Source organism: Neodiprion fabricii, chromosome 7 (genome assembly GCF_021155785.1).
Source record: "Neodiprion fabricii isolate iyNeoFabr1 chromosome 7, iyNeoFabr1.1, whole genome shotgun sequence".
Taxonomy (NCBI): Eukaryota; Metazoa; Arthropoda; class Insecta; order Hymenoptera; family Diprionidae; genus Neodiprion; species Neodiprion fabricii.
This window is the reverse complement of record NC_060245.1, coordinates 18,820,565-18,847,311: the sequence shown is the minus strand read 5'-3', so window position 1 is coordinate 18,847,311 and position 26,747 is coordinate 18,820,565. Positions and strand designations below refer to the sequence as shown.

General features: G+C 35.3%; 1 protein-coding gene across 3 annotated transcripts in view; it reads left to right on the top strand.

Moving 5' to 3' along the window:
- The window catches only part of LOC124186639 (monocarboxylate transporter 10-like), a 108,662-nt gene that overhangs the window by 70,583 nt on the left and 11,332 nt on the right, over positions 1-26,747 (top strand). For 2 of the 3 annotated variants that reach the window (XM_046578496.1, XM_046578497.1), the window contains exons 2-3: positions 3,962-4,346; positions 5,835-6,007. The exons of the other annotated variant lie outside the window; for it this stretch is intronic. In XM_046578496.1, the coding sequence (XP_046434452.1) occupies positions 4,183-4,346; positions 5,835-6,007 (337 nt within the window). In that variant the 5' untranslated portion in view covers positions 3,962-4,182. The remainder of the gene's footprint in view (positions 1-3,961; positions 4,347-5,834; positions 6,008-26,747) is intronic. 3 annotated transcript variants of the gene reach the window in all.

Below are 26,747 nucleotides of genomic sequence, written 5' to 3'. Positions count from 1 at the left end.
CAAACAATTTTCATATCGATTGAAAAAATTCTCATTATGAAAAATACAATCGAAGTAAGACGGTAGAGTATAACGGAAAATTCTGTCTTATAATAACGAGGTGATTAGTTTGTACGTCGTTTTGTCATTTCGAAAATTTCACTGTTAAAACTTTTTATTCAAATTTACTCGTGAGAATTACATCGTTGTTAAATTTTTTTTTTTTTTCCAAGAAAGTAATACATTCTCAAAAAGAATAGTGATTGTGTTACCAGTAATGTAATATCACTGTTTTCGAGTCACCTAAAATTTTTCGTAACGCAAGTTTTTCCTTGATAAATAATTACGCAAAATCAGTTGCGATAAAAGAAAATCCCGAAAAGATAATTTCAAGTTCGAAAAAGTTTCCCAACAACAATTCCCGCCGTAAAGATTATTCGACAAAGAAAACTGTTTTTCATATTCGTCAACTTGACTTCGTTTCAATTTATTGAGGAAACAAAATTCACTCCCGACAGAATAAATAATAATAGGTACATAAATTAATGTCGTCTGCTTCAATTGACGAGAATGATTACTGGTGTTTGGTCAAAAAAAAAAAAAAAATCTATTCCTTTGAATTTAATCGAAGACTTTTTTTCACTCAGCCTCTCGGCCTCTTTGCCTGTTTTTTTTTTTTTTTTTTTTGCAAGATCGCGGAGATCGTTGAAAAACGTCGACGAATAAGTATAAGGGAGATAAAGTGTGAAATAAACCGAATCCTCGGGGCGGTTTCCCGCTATTTCCTTCCCCATTCACTCCGCCAGACTGCGAATTCCGACGTTTTTACTTCCGGTGAATTCTCCCCCTTTTTTTCATCCCCTCAATTTAACCGAGGGCTTTAAAATGCCGGACAACCCCCCGATTAGCATTTATCGACCATTTGTCCGAAACGTTTAGGCAATTGCATTCGTCAAATTTATCCACCTCTCGTTTATATTTTCAACACGCCTTGAAAAAATGAACGCGAAAACGTTTCGCGCTAATTCGGAACCGTCAGAGTTCATTCCGAGCGATGTTTGAAAATTTATCGCCAGATGGCGCCAGCGCTCAACGGCTCTCGCGGTAGAAACATTATCGGACATTAAATCGATCCCGAGTTCTTGGCGCTGAGCAATTTTTTCCATTTTTAAATTCTTTTCTCCGCTGCCGTTACGTTTCAGTTTCTGAAATCACCTAAAAACGCCGTAGGTAAGAATTTTTTAAAAACTTTCAACACCGTCTTGGACGCTCCAATCACGACTGTTTTTTTTTTTTTTTTTTTTTCTACCGACTTCTGTTGATTCATCTCCTTTAATCGCGTCCTCGTATATATTTCACCGAATTTCTGCAGATGATCGTTGAGTTTTGTGTATTCAATTTTACAACTCGACGTTTACGCGCTGTACGTTGAATTCGTCAAGCCAATTTAGAATCGCCACTCTCTGTACGTTTAATGCGTGCACTTGAGACATAACGTTGATTCAAAGTATGACGTAAGTGACTATACGTGTAATTTTTTTTTTTTTTCTTTTCTTTTTCTCTCCTCTTCTTCTTCTTCTTCTTCTCCTTTTTTTTCCCCTTTTTTCTAATAGCTGTGGGAATGGAGTGCTAAATCGTCGGATGCCTCTGCACGCACGGCTGATAGTTTCTGTCCATCTGTAATAAAGTTTCGAATACCGCGTGAGCAGGGGAAAAAGATACTTACTTCGTAGCTGATAACTGAGATATTGTTAGCGTGATGTAACGTTGGTTTTGTTTTTTCTCGCTTACCTCTTTATTTATTTATTTATTTATTTATTTATTTATTTATTCTTATTTTTGTACAATTTTTTTTCCGCTCTCGCCAACACCACGTTTGTACAATTAAGACGTTTATAGTAATACGGGAGGAATTGAAGAGCGGCTGAATTGGAAGAACAGACAAAAAAAAAAAAAAACGGAGGACGTGATTTAAGAAAAAATTATATATACAAGCAACACTCGAATCTCCCGTTTAATTCTTCTCTTTGGAGTTTAACTTCGTGACTTTGAACGAATTCCGATTGTCACCCCGGTCGTTTTTTTTTTTTTTTCTTTTTCTCTTTAAAGCTGAATACCCCTTTCAGTTAGCACCCACTTACTTCATGCTGTTTGGACAAATTCTTTTTCCGCTTCTCCTTTTCTCTCACGATGTTTCTATTTCGAGGTACTTTTTTTTTATCTCTCTTTTATTTAATTTTGTCATACGTTGAAACTTTTCGCGAAAAACGTTCCTTCAAACAACTTGCCCTGTGTCTCGTTTGCACAAAATTATTTTGCGACGTTTTAAAATAATATTTTCGCTTACATTTATCGAATTTTTATGACGATTAAGTTGAAAAGTTGAAAAAAAAAAAAAAATTAAAAATTAATGATTTCTCCGTATTTACAAAAATCTAGATACCGATCGATGAATTTAATTTTGAAAAAAAATTTAGAATCCAGAACACGGTTATGATTCTTGTATTATTTTCTTTCCGTGTGACTTTTATCTCCTGAACAACAGTTTTAATGCAGTATTTTGAAAACGATTCTTGTGCAAATCGATAGGATAAAAATGTCACAAGTGTTTTTTAAATCCTGATTATACAGAGCAAATGAATTTTCGGATCTATGATACAGGCATCAAAGAAATTTTCTCATGATCTCTTGCAGAATTCAATTTTCATCTCATATAAACACTTCTCTTTTCAACTAATCACGAAGCTTACACCGAACTTTACATTCACTTTTGAAATTGTTCGACCATCTTCTCGGTTACTTTCAGGCATCATTTATTGTTCATAATTTTTAATATCTGCTCCGGTTCCATCAATCTTCTCTCAGGTTTTTCCTCTCTTTTTCTCCTCTTTATCATTAAATCGAATACCCTCTAACCGCGAGCAATTCTTGTCCACCAAAAAATAATCACAGAGATCCGTCTCTGTTGAACATTATCGATCGTCAATTCATCTTTATTCCTCTTCCTGATTTTGTAATTTTTTTTTTTTTTTTTCTTCTTCCTTCTCTTCCTTCTGTTCCAAGATCCTTCCCACCGTTCCATATCTCTCTGTTTATCCGTTCTCGCAGAACAATTCGGTCCTTGTTCGTAAAACCATCGGGACGAACACCGCGGATAAAAGAACAAAACATATCGACACAGACGTTTCTGTTTAGGAAACGATTCGAACGAAGCGATCGAGAGTATAATTAGGCATGTAGGAACGGTTATCTATCAGCTGTACCCGACAAAACGTTTCTTTTTTCCTTCTTGTACGGTACCTTCTCTTTTTCACCGCCTATCCATCCGACTATCTCTGCCGCATGGTAAATCGTCGAGGCTCCTGCCTAATGAACAGGTAGACAGGAGAATCGGGGTGCGGAAGAATTAACTCTCGGATTACAATAATTAACTACAAAGGCACCAGCTGCGAAAAAACGACGATAACCAGACTCGACGGACTCGTTAAGGTGGCTTTTATTTTTTATTCCTCATTCGTGCGTCGATTAAAAAACCATTTTCCCCACCCTTGAAAGATGGAAAATATGAAAAAACGAACTTGAGAAAATTGAAAGAATCAAAAATTACTTCATAATTTTACCTCGAAATATTCACCACCCAACGACGATGAGAATTTATTTTCAATCGATTTCAGGCAAATTCGTAAGCAACGTGTTAAAAAAATCTATTTTTCATTTTCTTTTTTCAATCGATTGTAGTTCAAAAAAAAAAAAAAAAAAACAGCGCAGGCATTAAACTCACAGGTGAAAGCAAATTGCGGGAACCTTACGAGGGATCGTTAAAAATGACATTTGATCGGGAGGAAAGAGGAAAAAAGCAGAAACATTGCGCGATAAGATAATATCGTTGAAATTAGAGTGAGACGAGAGAGAAGAAAAAAAAAATCTTTTTTTTTTATTTTTTTTTTATTTTTCTTTTTGTTTTTTATTCTTCATAACGCAGGAGATCGGAGGTCGCGATTTCAAACCAAGTGACGAAACTTGAGAGACTGAAGCAACGATAATAAAATTTAAAAAAAAAAAAAAAAATAACAATAAAACAAAATAAATGTATGCAGAGAAAAGTGAGGAAAAAAAAAAAAGAAAAAATTTACACAGAAACAAAGAGGGAAGGATATTACGTAGGATAATGATTCCGAAGTAATTTTTAACGCGGATATTATTATGCTCTCCGAAAGGAGGATAACACTGGCTAATCCCTGCGAAGACAGCGGTCTCGCTACTTCCGGTGAATTGGGCGAACCTTCCTGTTCCGGCGAATTTGATGGCGAAGTTTGCATCGCTCGCGACGATGATCGCAAACGCGATTACGAAAATCACGATCCGAGGTATTTTCTTCGAGGGATTATTATCTCGTTCTTTTTTTTTTTTTTTTTTTTGTTTTTTTCAAACATTTTTTCCGTTTGTTTTTCCCTCGCCATTTTTGATTTCGTTAATCGTTTCTTACACGATTCTTGTAACTCTGAACGGCACTGATTTATTTTCGATTTTCCTCACAAACGGTTATATTTTTTTTTTTTATATATATATGTATTGTATATATATTTTTAAAGATCGAAACGGAGTAAGAATTTTTTTTAATTTTGGAAAAATTTCTAAAAGATTCTTCGATCAAAGACGATTATTTGACGTTGAATCCGAAAATGGAAACTACTTTCGTTTTTTTTTTTTTTTCTTTATTATATATATTTAAATAATTTGAAGAAAATTAAAATTCCTGTACATACTTAATTTGGTATTTTTATTGTTAATTAGTCATTTTCATTCACCAAACGGATGATTATACATGTACAAAAATGAATGATTCCCAATTTATGCAAATTTAAAAATTTCATTATTTTGTTGTTTAAACAGCTAAATAAATGTTAAAAATAAAATAGTTTCCACACCTGGATTTGGCCTGGAATGATAGTCTCTGATCGAAGAATTATTGAGAATATTTACGGCAATTTTCGTTTATCTTCAAAAATTTACAAAAATAAAAAAAAAAAAAAAAGTTAGGACGATCGTATGAAAAAAAAAAATGACGAACGAAATGAAAATTGGCGAGTTGGCATGGAATACCTCATATATATGTACATTGTACGGGTATTTTATTTATGTACCCGATATTTTACCAACTTTGGAAATAAATTCACAAAACTGACGCATGTAATGCTTATTTGTGATAAACGTATGGTAAAGAAAGAAAGAAGAAAAAAAAAAAAAAGAAAGCGGAATGAAGAAGTCGCGATGTAATCACGCGATGTCGGAAAAAAAGAAAAGTTTCAGCCTCGTGTGTTAGTTTTTTTTTATTTTTTATTTTTTTGTCATACCCATTGACCGAAAAGAAATATATTATTGTTTACTCGGATTTTCGCGATTCGAAATAGACAAAGTTCAATTCCACGAACAGAAAAAAAAAAAAAAAAAAGAAAGTAAAACTCGAATTGCGATTCGTTACATCTCGGACCGAAGAAAAAGTTTCTCTGTCATCAACTTTTTATACCGGCATCACGATCGCGACTCAATAATATATTTTGCTCTTCTGGTTTAGAATTTTTGATTTTTTTTTTTTTTTTTTTACGCCTCCGACGAATTTCGTTTCCGGTCGTATTGTTTGTTCCCTTTGCGAAAAGTGGAACGATTGTTCGCGATTTCTGCGAAAAAAAAAAAAAATAAATAAATAAATATATGAAATACCAAAGAAAGAAAGGTTGAAAAATGGAAAAAAAAAAAAAAATAGAAACCGTGTTAAAATTAATGCAAAATGGTTTTTTTCTCGCGAATCTCTGGCGAGATCGATCTTTCACAGAGACAATCTTTCCGATCTGTAGGTATATCGCGCAGTGCACCATCAAGCAGCATTACTATCCGGAAAGTGGTTGGGGATGGGTCGTGGTTTTTACAGGAGTCCTGGTGCACGTACTCGGCGCAGGGATACACGGGGCTGCTGGAATATGGTTGACGGAGGGGATGAGAAAGTATCGACAACCCTTGGTCAGCGTAGGTACGTTTATCCCCCCCTCAGGCCTCTTGCAACATCATGCGATATACATCCAGCAGTAATTTTTCCACCTCGTCGTGCGAATCTTGCAACTCGAAACTTGTGCGAAGTGAATTTTTCCACCCCCGCATATTTAAGGGTGGAAAAGTAAATCTGTTTCAAATTTTTATCGTAAGAATTTGGAAGGGATTTTTTCTTTCCTTAAACAGAGGTACGACTGTTTCTTATTGAAAGGTTTATAAAACAATTTGAAAAACTTTTTTGTTTATTAAATCGAAATTCCGCAGCTTTCAAATGCATCTTGTTTCATTACGTCCCGTCAATTAATCTAGTTACAATAAAACCACAAATAAAATGATCATTTCCTTGGTCTCTTACTCGAAAAACCCCTCTGAGAAAGATATTGAGTACGATGAATGAAAAAATTTGAAAAAAAAGAATTTCACCTAAACAAGAAAAGTTTCAATCTACCTAGAGTTAAGAAAAAAAAAAAAAAAGCGATGAAAAACTTGAATTCACGCAAAGAATATTTATACTCTTATATAATTTGGTTCTCCTGTCAGGTATGTTACAACAATAATTCCTCGTCAATTCTAATCGTTCGGTTTTTTTTTGTTTTTTTGTTTTTTTTTTTTTTTCCAAGGAATTCAAAGACAGGCCCACCTACGGCGGTATGAATCATCGCGAAATTCGCGAATAACACACTGGCGATAAATAAAAATAAAAAATTGAACCGAGTTATGAGGAAAAAAAACGAAAGGTATAATTAAACGCATTTATATGTATGTATGTATAAAAAAGATTCAAGGTACGTTACATTATATGAAGAAGTATACGATGTATCAAATTGCGAGAAATTTTGCAAGCAGGGCGCGTAAGCCCGGCTTTTTATTTTATAAGTGTAATAATCTGGGACGAAATTATATCGCGAAGGGTGAATTTGAATAAAAAAGGGAAAACCGGACGGGCAGAGAAAGGCGCCGGTTCTATTTTCCTTTTGTTCCCAATTTCAAGGAAGGGATGTTTCTGGAATCCTGCGGTGTACTTTGGTACTGAAATGATGAAATAAAAAATGGAAAAAAAAAAACAAAAAAAAAGAAACAATCAAGGACGCGTTATACATTTTCATATCCTGCAGGACGGCTGCGGGGCGTATTGTTTTACTAATACCCAACCCTCGTCTTTTCTTTTGCTTTGAATTTGAGAATTAACCCGGTGATTTAAAGAATGAAAGGAAAAATTCACTGGATTTTAGTAAAAGGTCGTCATTTTTTCTTACAATTTTTGTTATATTGTTCCATGTCAATGTGAAATTGTTCCATTTTTTAACGTTCGATATGAAAGTGATTTCGATTTTTTTTAAATTTATCGCATCACATCGTTTCTTGTAAAATATATGATAATTTCTTTTTTGGCGAAAATAATCTTCCGAGTATTTGAAAAAGTGGTCGGAAAATTATTCGATTTTTATTGTCAAATGAATGAAGCGATTAATAAGAGAGAGATTCGAAAAAAAAAGAGATCCCTAAATATTTTTCTCCTCGACGTCTGTATACTTATGATTTAATTAGTTTATCAATTATCAGCTCCTTAGAATTTCTGCGTCGTAAATAAACTGTCTGATTTCGTAACTTGTACACGTTCAACATATTTATTACTTCTGTAGACTTGCGTGAGTGAGCATTATTACACACTCAGCCACGCCAATTACGCGAATAAACGCCAATAATGCAAAATGACTCGGAGAATCGCGAATCGAAGGAACAATTTAATGTTCAATACCTTAATTATGTCGTAATAACCGGTAGTTAAATTTTTTCATTCTTTTTTTTTCAGTCTTCAACGATTTAGTCAAATCAAACTTGTAACATTTTTTCAATGTTCATGTACTACGGTCAATTCATGTATAACAACATTGAATCTATTTTCACATTAACGATTAATGTTCTTACAAATTGCCTCGTTTTATTGACAAATTCAACTTTTTCTACTTTCCGTAAAAATTTTCGTCGATCATGTAATTACGAAAAGAATTTACAATTCAACGAAAAAAATTGGTTCAACAATTTAGAAGCAGCAATGTTACTTGGAATAAATCGCACGATTGCGAAACTCGACTGTAAACGTGGTTCGATGAAAATTTTATTAAAAAAAAAAAACAACAAAAAACTGTTGATAAACGGTTGATATTATTTCTGAAATAGTGCGGCGAGTCTCGCGGCTCGTTAGGCGGTGAAATTGGTAAGAGCAGGTATTTAGGACACATAAACGTTGCAATTTGTGTTTGTGTGCGAGCTAAATCGTCCACCTGCCACCCTCGACTTTGTTTAAAAACCTGCATCCCCTTAAAAACGAGGGTTGAAAATTTTTCACAGAGTTAAAGGGGAGGCTTCACCGTTCTGAAATTAGAAAACGAAGAACTTTTTGCCAAGTTTTGCAAACATCCCGACATTCGATTTGCGATTATTTTGGTTTAGTAGACGTAGTTTTTTTAGCCTCCTTTATTCCTACGAAATGTTTGATCGCTAATTTAGTTTTATTTTCCAATAATTTTTTTTTTTATGAGAATCAATTTCCTCGTAAATGAAATTACTCTAAAATTTTTTCTTTATTTGTTTCTTTTTCTCCGTGAGAATCAAGATCGTTGTAAATAAAATTATTCCACTAAATTTTCATCCGTCAGCTGAAATGCTGTCATTGTGTGATTAATTTAATTGAATTTTTTTTTTTCAGCTCAAGTTTACTTGCTTATAAATTACTAATAACGAATCTTTTCTTTATTTTCGAAACCGGAAGTTATGATTGGACATGAATAAATTCTGAAGCCCGGTGACGAACTTTTCGTATGATCCAGAGACTTTGTGTAATATGTAACGAAATAATAGGGGGAATCGCAGATAAGCCATTGCGAGTTAGCTGGTATAACTTTAAAGTTTCGGAATTGAAAATGCGGAATAAACATCGTTCGGCTTGAGGAATGGGGCGATAAAAATCTCGACAAGGGATATGAAGAAGGGTAGGTGGAGGAAAAAAAGAAAAAAAGAAAAGAAAATAAAGGAGAAAACAAACAGTAAAGAAATTTAGAGACCGAGGAAGAAAAAGATGAAGGATTATAAAAGATGGTCTATGAAACGAGACGCGGTAATCCGAATCTGATTTTCTTCCTCTCTCTCTTTGAAGAAAGGGAAATAAAATTCCCGGAAATATTAAACGGTTTGTTAAACGGAAGGGGCGGGTTTGAAATTCAACAACGTTCGTTCAACTCTCGCCTCGAGCAGCGTTGGGTAATTTTAGGGGGCAACTTCGAAGGGGCACGCGGTGAAAATTAAACCCCTATTTCGGACCATATTTATGCGGAGCGTCAACAGCATCTAGGTAATTTTGAGGGTAATTCTGAAGGAAATTAACGCGAGGGGTGACGGGCTGAATTTTAAACAAAAGGAGAAACCCGTTCAAGCGGTAACGAAGAATTATTATTGCTGCAGCTAGCCGAAACAACGAAATTCTTCGTGAATAATTGGTCTAATTAACTTATTCATTCGTTTGGTGTTTCCAAACGAGTTGGTAGAAAAATTAACATTTCATTCATTTCAATCTACCACGGAAATACTTTTTCCAACAATTTTTTCTTCAAAATTGTTTCTCAAGACTTCAAAGCCTGACGAGAACATATGTTTCGGAAAAATATTCTCAGAATTTCGAATACTTCTCCACTTTGTAGAGGTTTGAAAAAAATTTCTCGTCGTCGAATTTATTTTTGTTTTTTCTTTTTTTTTTTTTTTGTACCGTACGAAGAAAAAAAATATAATAACAAACGAGTCAATTTGTATTCAATTACGAATACGAGGTAAAAAGGGATCGATAAAAATATAATAAAATTGAATTAGAATTGTAAAATTTTGATGGATCGTAACATCGTGTTTGAATAAGAAGAAGAAGAAGAAGAATAAGAAGAAGAAGAAGATAAATAAAAATGATGAAGTATAATAAATCGGTACACCGATGATAAAAAAAAAAAAAAAAAAAAAAAAATAAGGAAACTCTCCGCGGCGTATGAAGAAGAGAGCAAGAGAAAATTAGATAATTCGCATCGGTGCAGCACGTTGCGGATATTCCGTAACAGCGACCTAGATACCGAGATTTTATTTTTTCGGTGATACGAAGAGGGCGGGAAGGCCTTTCGGCTTGTGGCTGAATAAAATGGCATTTCGGGCGCGAAGATTCGTTGATAAAACCGTCACCCTGGTCGTCGACCCTCGAGGTTCGTCGTCGCATAGGGGCGAGCAATCGAGGATGTCTCGTCCCGATCCCGTCCTTGCTCCACGTGCCCCAGACCCTCGTCTCCGAAAGTTTACCAGGGAGCCGAGGGAAGAGAGGCGGATATAGATAGATGGTTGTAGTTAGTTTTTATTATGCTGAGGGATCGGGTTCCTCCTCCTCCTGCTCCTTCTTCCTTCCTCCTTCCGCCAACAAACTCGATTCTCTATGTACGAACAGCCCTCTAGTTGCCGAAATAATATGCGAAGCCCCAAGATGCGAAAGTCGGGATAAAAGAACTGGGACGGATGACGGAAACCGATACCTTTTTACCAACTCCCGATCTCACTGCTGAACTTTATGTTATACATTTTTTTTTTCCTCAGATTTAACCAATAGGTTAATCACTGTTGTAATCCGCTCTACATACGTCGTGTAATCGCTTCCACTTGTAACCGCTTGTAATCCTTGCATTCCTTTTTTATCCGTCATGTTAACTTTACAATCCTTGAAAACCATGTGATATTATTTTAATCACTTGTAATCGCTTGTAATACTTGTAATCATTGTAATCACTTTCCAATCCGTGCAATCTTCTTGTAATCTTTGCGGTCTTTCAGTAGTCTTTGTAATTTTTACTGCCTTTTGATTCTAATTCTTGTAATCTGTTTGTAACGCTTGTAAAATCCTTGAAATCATTGTAATCTCTTTGTAATCCCTGCAATGTTTTTGTGATCCCTGTAGTCTTTTGCAGCCTGTGCAATCTTCTTGCAATCTTTGCTGCCTGTGGAATCTTTGTAATTGTTGCAGTCGCTTTGTAATTCTTAAAATTTTTTTGAAATTCACGTAATATTTTAATGACCTTTGTAATCCTTACCGTTCCTGGAATATTTACAACTTTTGTAACCTATCCTTATAATCTCTGCAATCTTTTTGTTATCCTTGTAATATTTGTAATCACGTGTAATACATGTAATCGTAATCGGCGTACGCCACTTTTACACAGTGATTAACCCCGTGGATTTAACCTGGCTATATGCATTTTAATTTTTGAACCTGTTTGTAAATTATCTTGCAGAGATAAAATACTGATGAAAATAAATCGATGCGAATTTATTGATTCGTCACAGTGAAAATATGTCAAGAGAAGGAATTCAATGAATTGTAATGAAATTTTTTAACTGATTTAAAACCCGTGTTGAGCAAATTTTGATGCCACGTTAATTAAAAATTTCTTTACTTTTTATGGTAATATCACGCCGTTCGAAAGAAAAGATTGAAAGTGTCGATAACTGATGAAATTCGCCACGTTTCTTCTATGCAAATCAATTCCTCAGTTCAATTCCATGCAACTAAGTAACAAAAAGGGCCGTGCGAATAAATATTTGTCTATGATCGTTATTTCTGTTCGGTCTGTAGGAATTTCCACTTCCGTTTCACCGATAGGTAAATCACTAGATAGAGGCATAGAATTCGTGGTACAGACACTCGTCGAAAACAGATTAGCTTTTTGGAGCCGAGACGGAATATTGTAACAATACCCAAAACCGAGTAAACGCGGTGCAAAAAGAGGATTTCCACCCCAAGACGAGGTCTGAAAGCACGCGCCATTAATTAACTCGTCACTTCCACAACAATTAGTGAGGTACACACGATTCCTCAAGTTTTACCGAGCGAAAAAACATTCGGGAGAATTTTCTGCTCAGATCAGAGCTACGAAACAGAGCTTAAGAAAAGCCCAAGTCTCTATTCAAATTTAATCTCACTGTTCGTACCTTTCACCATTAATTGTCTTTTGTTGGTGTTCGAATATAACGAATGCAATTATTTAGTCTAGACGCAAAATTTTATCATGCTATTGAATTGCCGCAGATCGCCCTTGAATTTTTCTTTCCAAAATTGTAATCAGCGATCCAAATCAGATGTAAGTAAGTAACTGGAGTTAAATTTTAGGCCGTTAGAAAATATCGCGATAAAAATGCGAAACACGTTTACGTGTTACTTTTTTTTTTGTCATCAAAAACTCTGACACGGTTTTTTGGAAAACTGAAGAGGAGAATAAAAAAATGCTGCAATTACGATTTTTTTTTTCTTTTTCCTCTTCATCAAACAAATGGCACTTGTAACCTTTTTTTTTATCTCACTCTTCGATTCTGTACTTTTGGAATAAATGAAAATATTTTTATTTTCACTTAAATTTTTTCTGCAATTACGAAGAAAAGGAAGAGATAGAGAAATAAAGGTTTCACTCCATAAAGTTTCAATAAATTTTCTCTCTTTCTTTCTTCTATTGCGGGCCTTGTCAAGGGAATGAAAAACAGCTGAGACGTTTTTTATAAAATTTCGTTTTTTTAAAAATAATTTGTATATCTCCGAGTTTTAAAAAATTCATCTTAGATCGCAACAAAAACTTGCCTCACAATTCAGGAAATTTTGCGTTTTCATTCAAATTCAAAATTTGGAACGAACAGTCGCGAAAAAAATTGTTTAAAAAAAAAAAATTTACGGTATTTCTGAGGAAAAAATAAAATGCGATTGAAGTTGCGGGTGAAATGAATTCGATTTTATTAGTTTGCTGGACTGAAACCGCGTGCGATAAAATATGGTGAGTGCGGTTTAAAATTAGTCACTTTTCGATATTCAAATCCAATCCAAACATTGAGACGGTTCCGATAAACGCTACGTCAATCATCGCCGTAACGGCGTTTCCTGTTGCGATCAAAGTTTGAAAAACCAGCCGTCGACTCAGCTCCACCTCTCGAATCCTGAATAATCGTGATTGACTCGTTTCACTCTCGCCCGATGAAACGGAGACGCGGCAAAAAACTTGGCAAAAAGTGAAGCGATCATTCGCTTACGCGATGAAAAGCTCTCAACTGCGAGTCTCGAATTCCACCGTAATAATCGAAGGACGATACGAAACGCAAGCCTCTCGTCGATGTATAAAACCTGGCTTATGGCCAAAATTATACGCGTTAAAATGCTTGCGGTGTTTTTCCAAACTTTTTTTTTCATTCGTCAATTCGACGAAAGAAATCGGAATTTCTCTGAAATGAAACACTTGTCAATCCTCGCCAACAATTTCGCCGATTCTATGCCAATTAGAAAAACAACAAACATTCGTCTGACCGGGTGAAATTCCATGAGATTAGAAAATTTTAGATATTAGACTAGTTTCGATCTACAAAAGAAAAAAAAATCTCGGCACTCGATGAATTTCTTTTTTTACGAAACATATCTCAGTTTGTATGCAACTCAAATTTTTCGACGTTACATAGATTTATTTATCTGAAATTTGCTCGGTTTTGCAACAAATTTTTGGGAATCTTCGTACAAATTCTACCGATGTCTGTTAATTACTAATAGGTTCATTATTGGAATGTTTCGTATCTAAAATTCTCGCCTTAGGGAAAACCAGTCTTCTAACTTTTCGAAAGAATTTTTGACCGAGGCATCGATGCGTGAATAAAACTGATCCCAATCGTTTTATCCCGGCTCTTTTCAAGAGCGGGACCCCTTGCATATTACATACCGTGTGTATAGATGTAACCTGTAACGAGCGGATTTAATATATCTCTTCCTGGCGATAAACCACGAATTATAAACTCGTTATCGCCCAGCAGGCACGTTACGTGTACCTTGTAACATGGGTGTGTGTGTGTGTGTGTGAACGAGTCACGTATATATCTACACATAAACATGCATCGAGGCAGCGAAGAAGAGATGCAAGAAACTTTGTCTCAAGGCAGACCAAATAAAAGCAAGACCAGAATTCGATTTAACGCTGTGTATACAATTTTTATTTAGGTATAAGAAAATTTTCTTCGTTTCCAGTGTTATTTTTTCAAATTCAATCGGAGGGGAAAAATTAAAAACAGTTAATTGTAAAATGTATATGTTGAATCCAAAATTGGAGAAAAGAAAACGAACGAATTTATTCCATCGTTTCAAATTGATGTTTATTTTAAATTTCTAAAAATGTAACGAAACGAATATCAATTTTCATTTATATGTAATGAATTTTTTTCCTCATTTTCGGTGTTATTTTTTTTTCGAATTCAATCGGAATTTCGAATCCGTCACTCGGAGAGAAGAAAACGAGTGAATTTATTCCATCATCTCGATGTCGTGTAGATTTTAATTTTCTAAAAATATAGCGAAACGAAGCAGAGGAAAAAGAAACGACTGATATTTAAAAAAAAAAAAAAAACAAGCTTGAAAAGTAACCGAACCTGTTGAAGGGAAAATAATTCAAAGCGACAATTTCTCGCTAAATGAACTCGTAGAAAAAAAAAAAAAAAAAGAATAAAATTAAGTAAAAGACGAAATTGGCAAAAACCATCCTCACACGCATATTTCCGATAAAATACGGCTTAGATTATGACGTTGGAAGGGGGGAAAAAAAAATGATTAAATAGCCAAGGGATCAGGCGGCGTTCGGGTCGTCCGTAATTTTCGAAAATGTCGCAGGCAACCGCGTCTGTCCGTCGAACTGTATTATCATTGCTAATACGTTTAAGAGGTGGGCAGATATAAATCACCCGAAGTTATATATACCCCGCGTTTGGCAGGGGCGAAAATATTGCCGAAGGAAGAATAAGATATGAAATAAGAATGAAGAAAAAAAAAAAAAAAAGAAGAAATTACGATATCGAGAAAACTCCAAGGGATGAAAAAAGATATAATCCGCTGAGCTTTGTGTTCGCGGTTAATATAAATATTTTGAATTCGTTACATTAGGTCCATTGTGAGTTCAGAAAACGTTTACCGATATTTCTTATGAATCTGTGCACTCCTCCTGTATACGTCTTAAATTTCTGTCGTGAAAAAATTTCAGTTTTCAAAAAGGGATTAACGAGTTGAATTAGAATTACAGAAACGATTTTTGCAATCGAAATGATCAGTGATCGCTTTCGACGAAAGTACTCTTACAAGCATAAGATTGAAAATAAGTATTTTTTTTGTAAGAATGTATAAGTGAAGCATTGGGATACTTTTTTGTAACATTTTATAACTTGATTTGACAAATTTGAAGTTTTTTTTTTTTTTTATATCGATTTTACACGTTGAAAAAATTTATAAAAGAAAAAATTACACATCTACGTCAGGGTTTTCAGATATTCGGTGTCGAAAGAGTGAAAACCGAGAGTTTTTGCTATCTTATTTTTTTAGGATTAGGAGTAAGACGTCTGATGAAGGTAATTTACTTTGGTTTAAAACAAAGCACGAATCTTCGCCTTTTACGAGAAACATCAGCTGTCTAGAAAGCGTAACGGTAGTTGAAAAGCTGAAAATAGCTCGACTCTTCAACTTTTTGTAAGAAAACATTCGTTTGTTGTGTAAAAAAAAAAAAAAAAAAATGTCCCATCTAGTCGAAAACTTCAGTGTTGAAACTGAATTGTAAGTTTAAAATTTCCGAAACAATAACATTTTTGGAATATCATTTTCTTTATTCAATCAATTAAAAACTATTCATCCGTATATGTATATTTATGTTTTAGAGATGAATAGTAAAATTGAATTATAAATAAAATTGATTAAATGTGACAAAGATCATTGAATTTTGAATGTTTTACTACGAATATACTAAAATTCTGACAAGATTCACCGTTTTCACCGACGGCATTGAATTCGTGGTATCGAAATGATCCCAAAAAGGGAAAAAAAAAAAGAAAATGAAAATCGACGTTCGTTCGGATCGGAAAAACGAGAATTTACAATCGTGTTGGCAAAAATTGAGTCGATTCGTTTATTTGCGGACGCTGGTTTGAAGGAAGCGATAAGGCGTGGGTCGTGATTCTCGGTCTGCGGACTGCGGATTGGAAGTGTCGAGAGTAAAGCTCGCAGGACGAGCTTTCGGCCAGTTCGAGTGTTCAAACTCGTCGGGGTTGTTGACTCCGCGTGAGTCGTTCATCGTAACGCGTTCACTTTCTCTCGGCCCCGAGGGGTGCGCAAGGGGCGGTTTTACTATCGACAAATCCTCCAGACTCCGGGGTCGTGAGGAGGAGAGCTAAAAAGGAAGGGGAAGGAAAAAGAGAGAGAAAAAAAAAAAAAAAAGAAAAGACGAGGAGCGAGAAGACACAATGAAAATATTTTAGCACCCAACGTCGTCGATCCGTCGGGGCTGCTTCTTTGCTCCTCGAGCGAATGAATGTCTCACCCTCGCTCGACTGACTGATGATGAGCTACGTCGCAGCTGCACTCCTTCAGGGTTGCCACTTTACTCTCGAAATTTGAATAAATCGAAATTCTCTGATTCGAATTTAAAAGGTATCTGGAAACTTGGAAAACCTGGAATAGTCGAAGATTTTTTAATTTTTATTTCGTTGTTTTCTGTCTGGAAGAATCATGAAATAGACGGGGAACGTTGTCGGGGTTTTTTTTTTAATATTGTGGAACAGATGGCAAATTTTATCGAATTTCTTAAAAAAAATCACAATGAAGATAGAGAAATTTGTCGAATACTTGGAAATCTGAAGAATTCTTTCCGAGTTTTTTTTTGTATATACGAAGAATTTTGTAGAATTTTTAGAAAAATCATTAAGAAGACGGAGAATTTTGTCAAATTTTTGGAAATCTGAAGGAAGGTTAGGTGAATTTCTTTTTTTAAATCATGGAAAATACAGTCGATTTTGCAGAATTGCTAAAAAAAAAAAAAAATTACACAAAACACAACGAATTTTGTAAAATTGCTGAGATAATTGTAGCAATGACAGCGAATATTGTCGAATTTTCTAAAAAATCATGAATAAATCAACAAATTTTTTCAGAGTACTTGGGAATGTGACGGTAAAAATAGAGAGAATTGTTTCGAATTTTCAGAAAAATTATGGAAAGTAAAGAAAATTTTGTAACATTTTCCGGGAGAATTGAAGTTTGAAATTAAAAGTGTCTCGTTTCGTTCCAAACATCAAAATTTTATAGAGAAGCACTCAGCATTCCTTGAATACGAATGAATTAGTTGATCCAAAGTCATGAAATATAACGAAATATACGTAAAAGTAACAGTATATAAAAAAAAAGTATGTTCCTAGTTTTAGCCGAAAAAAGTGTGTGAAAAAGAAAAATTTTCGATCTATAAAATCGGAATGAATCGGGAAATTTCACACCTCAAAATTAATGGAAAACTCGTGATAGAGGTTGAAAACTAGAATATCAAGGGTAAGATTCTGATTTTCACATTGAGATTTTTGTAGAGTTATGAAAATGCATAAAATCCAAGTACAGAAAATCGAAAATATAGAACAGTGAAGATACGAAAAGACAAGTATAAAAATGTCAAAACATAGAACGACAAAATCTAGAATCTTCAGACGATTCTACATTACTAAGAATTTTGACGATTCTACTGTTTGCAATTCTGTATTTCGATCATAAAAATTTTTTCGCATCTCCATCCTTCAATCTTCCAAATTTCTAAATTCTACAAAATCAAGTTATCGCTTTTCTAAAAATTCGATATTCTTCCCCTTCGAGTTTTTCACCCTTCTACATTTTCACCCCGACCCCAACCTCTGCAAATCTTGTCTCGACTGCATCCAGATTACGTCTTGTGTTCTTCTGCATACCGCGTTCTACACGCAATATCGTAAAAACGAAACCTTCGCTTATCATCGCGATCCTTCTTCTTCTTCTTCTTCATTCTCTTTCGTTCTTTCTCTTATTGTGATTATTATTATTATTATTGTTATTATTATTCTTTCCGAGTCGTAAACTTGTGCAGGTACTACACCCTCGGCTATCTCGTTTCGCAAACAGACAATTGACTCGTTAAAGATATCTAATTAATTCCTCAATCCCAATTTTTCCACAGTATCACAATTCTGTATAAACAGATTGTAACACCTTATTTCCCCAAAGTGTTATTAAATTTCGTAAAAAAAAAAAAAAAAACTGAATAAACCTGTTTGACACAATATTTTAATGATATTATCAGCATTATTTTCAATAGTCGATAAAACTGTTTCGAAAAATTTTATTTAACAATTACAGGAAACCAGTGTATAATTCGTTTCGCATTTCTTTTTTTTCTCATCTACGAAAGTTTTTGACAAACTTTTCAACGAACAGTTTTCTTGTGTGAAAAAAACAAAAAAAAAAAAAAAAACAAATGCCGTCCAACGACAACATAATCATTTCAATTATTTTAATCGACCGTTTCACCATTCACCGATATTTATTCTATCTTTCGTTTCTTCTTTACTTTCGTAATCCAATTTGATGTTGAAAATTTGAGTGCCTCGAGTTTCGACGCGCACGGATTGAATTCATGAATAAAAAGGGACCGCCCGGGCACACAGAGACGAATCTCCGCCACGGCATTCCTCCCTCCGGCCATTTACGTCGTGTGATGAACCGTTTCCTGATTCCTCTCGATCAATCGCTCCGGGACGGCACCGGAAACCGTCCGCACTTTCCGCTGTCTTTGAGTAGCTGACCGAGTCGGTTAGGATCAACGAGAATTCTCGATCAGCCCCGTTTCATTTTACCAACTTTTACCCCCCTCAGATATTCAACCTTCTAGCTTTCATCGGTATGAGGAGAAAACGGAGGACTGGGAAGCGCGGAGTGAAAATATTTTAAAAGCAAGATTTCACGAAAACGAGAAACAAAAAAAAAAAAAAACAGCTTCTTAAAAACGATTGTGCACCAGAGTTCAATCATTTTCAATGTTCGAACTAACGAAGCGTTTTTCAAATTGTTAATATTTTAGCTTGTGTCAATTAACAGAAGACAATTCCTTCATAGAATGAAAGAAGGAAAAAACAAATAAAAAAAAAAGTCAAGTCATTTGATTTTCATAAAAGAGGAGAAAAACGATTCACCGAATTTCTACAGAATGTCGTGTTAATTAATTGGGACAGTTGAATCGAGCGTGGATTCGAAAGGTAAAAAAACAGGGGGAATAATAGGGTGGGGTTGAAATTTCGAATTTGGAAAGTTCCGAAAGCACCAAATTCCGATTTTTTTGGTAACGAAACTTGAAGTCGAGAAATCAAACTTTGACGAAACGTCAAAGTTTTGATTGGACCGAAATTCTACGCTCAAAGTTCCGAAAGGACAAAATGCCGAAGGGGCGTAACTCCGACGAGTAAAAATTCCGAAAGTGCAAGGATGAGAAAATTTGAAAATCTCAAACGTCGAAATTCCGAATGATCCAAGATTTTCAGTTCTGTGAATTTCTGGCTCGGTGAAATTTCACTATTTTGATCTTTCTTTATTTTCGATTTTTCTCATTTTTCACACCAACTCGTTGATTAAACTTCGCTGTGTGAGTATATCTTAATTTGCCAAATTTTACTCCATCCTAACTTTGTTCAATCGTAATTTGAATTTTCGAAATCTTGCATTTCGGACCTTTGAACGACCTTTGGCTTTCCGACCATTCGAAACTTTTTTGTTTCTCCAAAGTTTGACTTCTTTACTTAAAGTTTCACCACAAAATAATTCGGAATCAAGCTCTCTCCGAACTTCAACTTCAACTCCCCTCGAAAAAAATGGTCAAAATATAACGTGAAAAATAAAACTAACTGTGGAGGGAAAATCGTCTGCACATTGTGTGGAACGGTGTTGAAACACGCTACCTGTACTGGAGAGCTGGGGTTAATAGCGAATAGCAGTAAGACAGCTGTCGCGAAATGAACGGGAAAGAATTGGGCCATCTTTGGTGGGAGGGGAAGGAAAATAGAATACAAAGAGGGCGGCTGCAGCAGTCGCGAGGACTCGGATCCTCCGGCCACTTTAATTTTCTCCCCGTTTAACCCGCGCTGCACCACCCATCGGGGGTTGGAAAGGAAGGTCGAAGAATGCAGGAAGAACAAAAAGACTGCGGAGCGAAGTACGCTTAGAGCGAAATGTGGGTCGTAAAAGTTTTAAAGAAACGAAAAAGCGAAGCCCTCTTTACACGCCAATAAAACACAGCGAATTATCATAATTCCATGCCAATTTGCACTCTCGGAACAAGCTTGAGCGGCGTTCAAGTTGCCGGATTTTAACGCTGAAAGCAGTTTCAGAAACAAATTCTCGACGCTTTGCGGTCGTCAAATTTCTTTTCGTATTATTTAAGGTTTCGTCGATTTTTCATAAGACCCAAAATCGCGTTAGAAAATGGCAAAAAGTTAAAACCGACGATAAGTTTAAAGATCGAAAGGTTCGCCGCTGTTTAACAAGTTGTTTGTACAAAATTTTGAAAGATCCGATTGAATTCATTAAATTCGTGTAAAATAGATCTCATCCATTTTTATTTACGTAGCAAATTTCTGAAATAAAATTCTGGTTTTGTTCTCGACTCTTTTACACCAAGATTCTGGGAATTAAATATCAGAACACTTGACGTACGAAAAATTAATTGAATTAGTTCAATTGTTTCAGCAAATTATTCAAGATAATATTTTAGGATAAAATAACACACGTTTTTCATAAAATTAACGAACAAAATTACTCAACTGCATGTTTCGTAAAAATTCGTGATTTACCATTTTAAAATCACTCAAAGTCACTAATTTCAATGATAAAAAGAAAAAGAAAAGGAAAAAGGAGAACGAAAAAATCTTGTAAATAATTCTCAAGTATATTCTATTTTCATAGCCAAGCGATCTGGAAAAGTACGTTGTCTTTTATTGTAAGCCTATATCTCGAAAACGAAAAATATTCATAACAAATGAACTACGAAAAAAACAAGATATGCTTCTGTGTATGTATTTTGAAAAAGAATAGGAATAATGGAAGATCACTGGTTAAGGAAAATTCCTTCTGAAGATATTTGAATAACATCTTAAAGGCATATGTTTCTTTGTATGTATATATATATACATATGTATAAAATGCTGGAGGTGCTTATAATAAAGTGTTTTAGTAATGGGATTATGTATGCGGTGCAGGCATGCCTTGCGAGATATTTCTTTAAGTGAGTAATAAACCAATCACGAAGCTTGATCCGCGGTGGATAAATTGGATCGATATATTATACGATCAGCGTCGAGCATACGGAAGCCGTTCGATATTGAGAAAATGCCGAGCCGGTCTTTAAACAATTTATTCAATCGTTATCTTTCGTTTCAGCGCTCGATTCTCCTCGAAAATCGTTTCCCGGTACACTTTACATGCATTACGTCGGTAATGCAGGACCCTGTTTTGCGTAGGGCGCGATTATCTCGTCGGATCCGCCACTTTGCGCGTCCATTTATCGCCGAATTACCGGTGCAACGGACCATCGGTTACGAAATGTGCGAAACTGGTTAAAATCTCCCGATGCGTTCGCGATAAGATATATATATCACACTTTTGTCGGTAATGATGATCGCTACGCTCGCGCCTTCGGGCTCCTGCCATTTTTATTATTCAACATTTACTTTCGGCGAACTGCGAAAACCAACTAAATCGCTCCAATTTTCAAGTTGAATGAAAAATTACCGATTTCCAAATCGGTTGGAATCTCCTTTTACGTGGTACTTTTTTATCAGGACAATTCTTGGACGCGAAAATGAATTTATAGAAAGAAACAAACGATCTTCACGTTATTTCGATTCGATTGCAATTTGCAAGTTGAACGAAAAATTACCGATATCCAAATCTGTTGGAGTCTCCTTTTACGTGGTATTTTTTTTCAGAACAATTCTTTTACGCAATAGTCTTTACATGGACAGAAAGAAAGAATCTTCACTATTAATCATAGGATCGGTTGAGAATCGGTTTCGACGATGTACATAGAACAAAAATAAAAAGGATCAAAAACCGCAAATGTCGAACGAAATGAGTTGGAATAAATCAAGGCCGAATTCCGAGCAACGTACGATATAAAAATCGACGTCAATCGATTGGCGGAGATGATCGAAAGAGAGAGAGAGAGAGAAATCGGCAAAAAATAAATCGTTTTCCATCTGTCGGCGATCCTTGCGCCGCCGATCGTAACAGAGAGAAACAATCGGCAAAGGAATCGATAAATGAGAAGAGAGGAATGAAAAAGAAAAGGACAGATAGATATACGTAGGTAACTATAAGAATAAAAACCGAACGATCGTGAATCGAAAGACGTGCAAAAAAATGTCAAAAAAATATGCTGCACCCATTTCAGTGAATGACCGAGTAATTAGAGCGCGTAGATCGATCGCAACTGTCTGGAACTTGGAGAGAGAGACGAAAAAAAAAAATATATATATATATAATGTAATGGCAGAAAAAATACGAAGAAAAAACAAGTATATTATACGGATAGATACATATATATATATATATATATATGTATATATATATGTATATACACACAGGTATGTCTACAATTCTGCGGGCAAGGAATCGAGATCCCACAGAGATAAAAATACTCTCATGGGCGTTTCTCAGCAGAGCGCCAATAGACGCGGTGAAAGTAACGCTCCCAAATTTATTGCAAATCCAATCAGCACCTGAGACTGAATCATATGATTAATTTTACCCGCCTGTCCTAATGTAGCGAACGATGACGTGAACTTTATCGATTGAACGATATTCGCAATTATTTTTTCATCAATCCCCCCCAAGAATCGCAAATTTCGCACAAATAAAACAAAAGAATTTTCATATTTATCGAATACGGCGATCAAGTAAAGCGGAAGAAGTGTTTTGTTAATTGAAATAAATCTGGTTTTACTTCGTAACAAATGAATTATTGTTCTTGGTATTCTTTTTTTTTTTATTTTATATTTTGTATTATAAATTCATGAAATCCTATCTCTCTTTAATATATAATTATTCGTTTGACTCGATGACAAATTTTTCGGTAAATTTTACAGTAAAATATAAATATGATAAACATAAAGCAATGTAGAATGACGTTGGCGATTTTTGAGTCAACTTTCTGGGATCGGAATAGAAAGAATATTTTTCTAAAAAAAAAAAAAAAAACAAAATGCTTCGACAGATAGAAGTTTAAAATCGACCGGATAAACTTGTCGACTTTTATTCGATTTTGCAGATTTTTAGACACACATAGTAAGGAAAAACATTTGAGTTGAAAAAAGAAACGATACCGCAAGACGTGAGACACTGAAATTATCTGGATACACAAAACGCTTTTCCGTCAATTTTTCATAGTTAAGTTAAACCGCGACGCCGGGAGCCGATTGGCAAAGCGAATATCGATAATCGATTTCTTTGGCAATTTCCGGACGAGGAGCTGGTTTCTGTTAAGGCATTGATGCGCGATCGGTTCGCGGTACATTTGACAAGTTTCCTGCAGTCCGTGTATACGTAGATACACAGATGAAGATATGCAAAGAAGATATTCAAATGACTCGTCGGAGTAACTGGCGAAAAAGAAGCGGCGGAACTTCGCGCGGTTCCTCCAGACGTCGTAAAACAGAAACACCAGGGGAGAATATGAAACCGGTATAAAACTGTACAATAAGAAATAAAATGAAATAAAAACAAGCGGAGGGAGAGAAAAAAAAGTCAACCCCCAACTTTTACCCCCTGCAGCTTGCAAGGAAATCCAGTCCCGACGACGCGAGACTGAAACTAATTTTCGCATCCCTCAATTCCAGATCGCGACGTAACGAGCGAATGAAAAGCTGCGGGGTTGAATTTTCTCGATTCTCGAACCCCTAAAATGTCTCAAATTTGATTAATGCCGCCTCGATATTAAACTGATTTGACAAACTGAATCAGACTGTGATTTTTCAATGTGAAGATCAATTTTATTTTCTCCTTTGTTTCCTTTTTCTTCAACCCCTGTTTTAAAATTTTTTTAAATTCGAAAAACTTTTTTTTTTCATCGACACTTCCGCTTTCAACGACAATTATTCTTTCAAGTTCTGAAAACGGGAACTAAAAATCTCTGGTAACGTGCGAAAAATGAATGAAAAATACACTGAACCCCTAAAAAGTAAACCTCAAATTTGATTTGATTCGATATGATTTGATTAACCCACAAACCAGTCAGATTGTGATTCTTTAAAAAGAAAAGTAATTCATTTTCTTCCATACTTCTCCAATAAAAACGAGCAATTACTGTATTTCCAAAAACGGGAACGAAAAAATCTGTGGCAATATTTCTCTCGTTGTGAAAAAAAATTTATCAGTAGATGTGGGGAAATTTAAAAACTGATCATTCAGCGTGACAAAATGTGAAAAAAGAAAACGATCAGAAAATCGTTTCTGTTCTTATTATTCGTTTCAAAATGAGAAAAAAATGACTCAACTCCTTTTTTTTCTATAATACACGTTAACCCTTTCAGTCACACATTTTTCAACTCAATATTTTGGCCTCAATTTTGTTACGCGACGGTTTTGGGATGGCTGATTGTAAATCTGAAGTCAGAATTTCATAAATATTAAATTCAAGATGGCGGATGTGAAATCGAAAAAACTACCAAACTTCTATGATTCCGACCGAAACTTGTTACTCGGGGGTTTTTGGGGTCACTGATCGTGAATCTGAACTCAGAATTTCATAATTCTTAAATCCAAGATGGCGAATTCAATATGGCATATGTAAAATCGAAAAAACTACCAAACTTCGATGATTCCAACCTACTCTCGTTACTCGGGACGTTTTCTGGGGTTACAGGAAGTAAGAAGGAACATTCGAAGTTATACACAAGCTGTGATAAGGCTAGAAAATGAAAATTTTTGAGGTGAGACGCCGAGCATCCAGCTATGACTGGAAGGGTTAAATCCTTTATATAAATCAGTTCACCTGTCGCAACATATCGAATACAATCTCAAAAAAAAAAAAAAAAATACAACGTCTTGAGCGTTTACGGATATCGTAGATGCACGTTATAATAATGTAGGACGTGTAAGTATACGTATTCACACATGTATTTCCGTAGTGACAGCGAGTACGCGGAGGATTTGAGTTATTCGTTAGCTCGACACCGGCTCTCGGGGCTGCATTTACGTCGAGTTTGCCCGCGGTTCTCGGGTTAGCGGGGATTTATCTGACAGATCGGGGCAGCAGCGGAGTTTCGTTCGTTGCCTGGTAGAAATTATTACCGGTGCCCATGCCGCCGGGGGCGTGCGATGGGCGTATAGAAACCGAGTATAATATGGGAGACCAATGACCATCGGACGAGTAATTTAATACGGCTCGAAAAGACGTCCGCAATTAAATCCACATTCCATTCCATTCGTTAAAACGATCGGTGATCAAATTTTCGAGACATTTGTAATTTTTCGTTTGTTTCTTTTTTTTTCTCTCCTTGAATTACTTCAATCTTTCAAACGTTGTTTCAACTGCATAACGTCTCGTTGAACACATGTTCTTTATACATGTAGATCGGTGAATCGATTTTTCTGTCCTCGGAGTACGTGTATTTTACAATTGAAACTCATTTTTCAATCGGTTGTTGAAGAAAAATAAGATTTTTTTTGTATTGATTAGGATTATTTCTTTCGCCCAATTTACTTGTAAAGAAGAGGGTACGGTATTCAAAGATAAAAAAAAAAAAAAAAAAAAAAAAACACGAGCAACTTGGAATTATGCAAAAATTAAAAACGGGATGAAAACGTGGTCCAGAATATGTGTGACTGTAGTTAATCCAGACGAATTTCATCAAACGGAACCACGTTTTTAATTACAATATCGTGTGTATCGTTTCAACATCCTTCTGAATTACCGACAAAACAAGAAATCTCGAATTTTACAAGAACTTTCGCAAATTGGTAGATACAGGATCTATAATCAGTTTCGAGAATTCTTCCCGAAAATTGAAAAAACACTTCATTCTGTGTCCTAAAACGTCAGGTCCAAAAAAAAAAAAAAAATGCTATATGCTATAATAAAATTACTTAATATTTCTAAAATGAAAATATCGACCACTTTGAAAGAAGATGTATTGATGTATGATGTCAAAACGACGTGCTTCGCGTGAAAATATATTCAAGCTTGTGGATAAGTCGCGGCTTTCAAATATACGCAATCGGCTTAATGCTCGTACGATGAATTAAATTCGCGGATAAAAGTGGCGAAAATGAAGAGGAAGGTTATAGAAATAAAAAAATTGCGAGAACGACGAACTCGACTTGGCACGAAAAGAGGAGGCCACCGTACCAGCCTGATTTATCGAACCTAATTCCATCAGCAGGCGTTGGTTACGCATTAATTCGGGCTATAAAACAAACCCATTATAAATTACATGCCTGTATGACATTCGTCGCTATGATATTTCCGATTGAATGTAAATCTTCGGCCCACCATTCGTCCGCCCCGATACATACAAAATTCCAAAACTTTCCAGTCACGCTTGCCAAATTTTACCATCAACATGTCGCAAGCGCAGATTTACAGGCACGTTGTCATCGACTACGTGGAAATTGTTTTTTTTTTTTTTCAAATTTTCTCACAATAATATAGTTTCGATGAGAACCCGGATCGTTTGGTCAACTGATCAAAAACGGCTGTTTGGAATAGTTGGCCAATTTTAAAAGTGATAAACATTCGTGATCAACGTATGACAATTACTCACGAATGGCGAAAAAAAAAGTTTAGCAGAGATTTTTTTTTAAATAC